At 35.6% G+C, this 4,817-nt stretch overlaps 1 protein-coding gene across 1 annotated transcript; it reads right to left on the bottom strand.

Annotated features, from left to right (window-relative positions):
- Positions 1 to 884: 884 nt before the first annotated feature.
- On the bottom strand, positions 885 to 4,076 carry LOC103408091 (probable F-box protein At2g36090). The gene is made up of 2 exons (XM_008346958.4): positions 3,629 to 4,076; positions 885 to 2,059 (listed from the first exon to the last, which is right to left on the bottom strand). The coding sequence occupies exons 1-2, from the start codon at positions 3,631 to 3,633 to the stop codon at positions 925 to 927; spliced, it is 1,140 nt and encodes a 379-aa protein (XP_008345180.3). The 5' UTR covers positions 3,634 to 4,076; the 3' UTR covers positions 885 to 924.
- Between the last annotated feature and the right edge of the window lie 741 nt (positions 4,077 to 4,817).

Here is a 4,817-nt window from a genome sequence, read left to right on the forward strand (position 1 = left end):
TTCTTTCTGGTTGGGCAATGGTCCTCCTGACTTCCTTCTCCCGTTTTTCTCTTCTTCAATCCTTTTTTTTTTCTTTCCAAATCACTAAAATGATAAATAAAATAAATACTTTAGAAAAATATATATAAATAGTGACCAAACCAAAAATACTTCAAGAAAACGTTAATAGATTAATTCATACACCTCGCTATATGTTGATCAACAGAAGTCAAGACCCTCGCCTCTAAGGGCATTTTCGTAAAATCATATCTTTAAAATTCATAAAATCGTAAAATTAGGAACGGGCTGTCACAAAAATCACATTCATTTTTCTTCTAGAAAATAGGAACAATGCCATTTTTTAGTGCTACGAAGTTATGCGAGCAATAATCAACAATGAATTCATTTAAATTATGAAAAAAAATATTTAAACTCAAGCAAAACAGAGAGTATATTGCTTTAATCAACTTAGTTACAATATTTTAGTTAAAAAACAAAACTTAAAAACAGTCAAATAAAAAATAAGCCGTACATAAATCAAAATTCAGTGTCCTATATTATTTTGTTAGCGTTCATTCAATTTACTTTTCAATTATTATAACCAATTCTATTTGTGCTTATTTCCTTGCCACGCGATGTGGACGAAAATCACGAGGTTCATAGCTCTAAAATGTATAGGAACAATTATAAGAACAAAAACCTTTGATTTATGGAAGTTTTAACGAAAAACCCACAGTAGTATTCATTTTAACGAAAAACCACAATTTTACACTAAAAAGTCAAACCTGATACTATTCACTTTACCTTTTATTTTGTCCTTATCATTAAAACTCAAATTTTTTCAAACCCTTTTCATTAGTTTTCCTTTGATTTATCGAAACAAAATTGTTCACTGGAAGAGTACGAACGTGGAATGTTTTGTTAGAGCAGTTTCAGTTAAACATGTCACAAAACATAGTAACAGAAGGACATGAACGCGGCAATGCCGCTCAAGATACAAAGCCTATCTAAGCGACTCTCGTTCCTCATCTTCTCCTCTTTCAGCTCGTTCTGTACTTTCGAGTACAAGTGACACGACTCGAGAACTTCGCTGTAGTTTTTGCTCCGCCGGCAGCTCAGCGCTTCCTTGAGAATAAGCAAACTGTTTCTTCCGTTGACGTGGGAGCCTTCCATGTCTTCCAACTGCATGCTTAGTTCCGTTAACTTGAGAGTTGTCTGAACACCTTCGCCTTCGGTGCAAATCACTCTGAACTTCATACTGAGGATGCATTCTACTACTTGACATGGAAGGATGTCTCTGGCCGGAAGAATGGATCCAAAGCGAATCACGAAATCCTTGTCCGTTGGCCAATGTCTCTGACCACCGAGAGGGCACCAGCTCGCAAGATTAGCAGCTTGCTTTATTTTTCTATTTACGACAATCCAACTAAGCCGGAGTCCATCTCGCAGCCCCCTCCATAACTTCCCATCCTTCCTTTCTGTCTCCATAGATGTGATCGGTGGTAGACCGTTAGCAGCAGAGAGGAAAACTTCACCATCGTTGTCATCATCTCTATCTGCATAAGTAAGAAGATCGATCCGAAAAGGGCAGTTGTAAAACCAACCATTGAAGCCATTTGCATTCGGAATGCCCCAAAGAACTTTTGAGCAGATTATTTTGTCCTTGTACCTAATGTCCACGAGAGAAACAAAATCCGATGGTGAAATACTTTCGAATTCATCCACATCACCATAGTATTCAGCCTCAGTCCATTCTTCAGGATACTCGAGGTAGTCATTCCATTGATACTCGGAAACTTCCTTGTTTACAATAAGGGGAAAACAATCTGCATAGAACTTTCGGAATCCACCAATGGATAGTATCAAACTCTTGACGTCTTCCCGATTAGTGGAAGGCCACATAGACGAGCACACATTTTCCCACAATCTTTCTTCCTTTGAGATGGAACAGAATGCTGCACAGGCGCATGCTGCACTAGCCAAAGTTGCTCCATCAAGACGCTTCAATATATCGTAGAAAAGGTCTGTGTTCAAAGATGCCATGTTCTCGACTTGTGCAACTGACATTTGCAATAGATCTCTGATCATCACGGAAACAAAGCAAATGTTGAATTCAACAAGAACTCTCGAGATAATCGCAGAATATATTTTATATGCTATGAAGATAATCGCAAATAGTAAGACAATTTACATCATCAATTGCCATCAAATCAAGGGGCAAAACATAGTTATTCAAGAATATCATTCATGGATCTACTTGATAATATGATTCACGTAGGGTTTTTGCAGACTTTAATGACGGAAAGTAACAAGAGCTAATCAACCACTGGCACGGGAACAGACTGATAACAGGGTTTCTATGAGGAACACAGTCTGGTTGTAAGTGAAGTCCTTCCGACAAAACATAGAAAAGTAAAGAATAAGTAGAAAAGAAAACAGAAAATCTACCAACAAATCCAAAAATCTAATCCAATCAGAAGCTTCAAGCTTCAGATTCTTTTTAGCCGAAGCTTTAAAATTTGGAACAAGAAGTAACCCAAGAACATTCTGTTCTTTAGCTTTAAAATTCATGACCCAAAATATAAGGAGAAATCAATAATATGGATAGCCATGCATCACATTTGATCATATCTCCAACACATGGGACATGTACATCTATTTGATACATGCGATATTTTACTTTGAACTAATCCACACTGCGGGAAGGGGATTCAAACTCAGGTGAAGAGGGGGGGCAAATCCGCTCTAGCCAATGAAATACGCCTACATTTGCGACATATATGATCAACTACTACAACTAGTAAAGACCAAATCCAATTAAAAGCAGTGTTTAAAATATTTACGAAATTGTCAATATTTTTGTCGAAATATCCAAACAGATCAACAATCGACATGGAGGGGGTTTGAAATGCAAACTTCACCCTATATCGGTGAGATATAGGGAAATCAATGAATATCGATGATATTCACCTTTCACTATAGAAATTTTGTCGGAACCCATTGCAAATTTCGAACTTTTGAATTTTGTTTTTTTTTTTTTGAGAAATTTTTCTCTAAATTTGGATGAGTAGATATACCCGCCCCATTGCAAATTTCTATAATTTCCTTTGAAGGCAACCTATACCAATATGTCCATCGATATTTTTATAAATTTGCATATTCATATTTTAAATACTAAAGTGGAAATTTTGAGGGGTAAGAAAGCAGCTCTGGTCCTTCAGACAAAGTACCGAGTTATGTAAAATAAAACGACATGTTATCGCCAAATCACCATTTTCTGGTCCCTTCCAATTGTTGTCTCTTCAAAAGAAATAAATAATATTCCAATCTAATACACCCAAAAAAACAGAAAATTACAAACTTTAAGGTACGAAAATCCACCAGCAACAGAAAAATAGACAAACGAAAAATCAGATGGAGATGGGCACCAAGAGGAAAAACACATTGAAAAAAAAAAATACAACCACCAAATTATAAATTAACCCAAATAAAAAACACGAGCAACAAACAAATTCCCACATAAACAAGACCAAAACCTTAATCAAACAAACCAAGATCAAACCTTAATCACACAAACCAGAAACTAATCATTTGCATAATCAACATTACGAAACAAAGAAAAAGAGGAACTGGGTTTTGTTTTACTAACCTCATTGATCAGCCATGAACTCACACGAACAACAAACAAGCTCCAAACATGATCAAAGATTCGACCTTTGACTTTTTGAGGTTTCCGATGACAGAAAAGCAGAAACCTTTGCGGAACCTTTGAGGAACCCAGATGGCAGAATCCGACGATATCTTAATAATAAAATCGAACAGGTTTGTTGGTCACTTTCCTTCTACTTCCAATTTCCAATGTCTTTGGTGGAAGGTTACCGGTGAACTGTGCCTTTCCCTTCTCTTACGTTTGGCACGAAACTACAAGATATAGGATTTTGCCTGGGTCTCTCTCTCTCTTACGTTTGGCACGAAACCACGAGATATAGGATTTTGCCTGGGTCTCTCTCTCTCTCTCTCTCTCTCTCTCTCTCTACCTGGTCTCTCCTGTGGATGCGATCCAGTCTTATTCATAAACCGCCCAAGTATTATTGCCAACTCATCAAATAAATTAATTGGACCAACCATACCTTCATTTATACCTACTTCTAGCCTTCTCATATATAGATTGGAGAGATTTTTCAGTATGACAAAAAGACGGTTTGATATATAAAATATCTTTTAGTATGATTAGAAGACGGTTTGAAATATCAAGTGTTAAAAAATAAATGATTAGATATTTAAAAAAAATTAATTAATTATATTATGACACTTAATGTATCACGATATGTTTTCATCATACTGAAGAATTTCTCAGGATACGACTTAAATATATGGGCTTAAACTTTATTAATTTGCTGTGTACTGTTAATATAAATTTAAACCAGTGATTTCATACTAAATAGGTAGTTAGATAAATGAGGTTAATGTGCATTATAAGTGGAGTTAATTATCGAACAACTTTGTCATTAAATAAATAAAAAGAATTTAGAAAAATTAAAATCTGATGGCCATAGCCACCATCGGGGAAATCAGAGGGGAAGGTTTGTTTCCACTAGGGCACCTCTCCATTTTTTTGGGTGAATGCATTCGAAGCTCAGGCGACCATTGATGTTCGTTTTTTTATTTTTTTAATTGGGAATTGTTATTGGATTTTAAAATTTACATTTTATATTCCAAACTTTCTATATTTAAAAAAAAAAATACACTTATGAGGAGTGTGGAATGAGATTTTTGAAATGCAAGTGCCAATAACGCTTCTCTTTCATATTTCTCTATTACGAACTTGGATGAGAGGC

Source organism: Malus domestica, chromosome 03, assembly GCF_042453785.1.
Source record: "Malus domestica chromosome 03, GDT2T_hap1".
Lineage (NCBI taxonomy): Eukaryota > Viridiplantae > Streptophyta > Magnoliopsida > Rosales > Rosaceae > Malus > Malus domestica.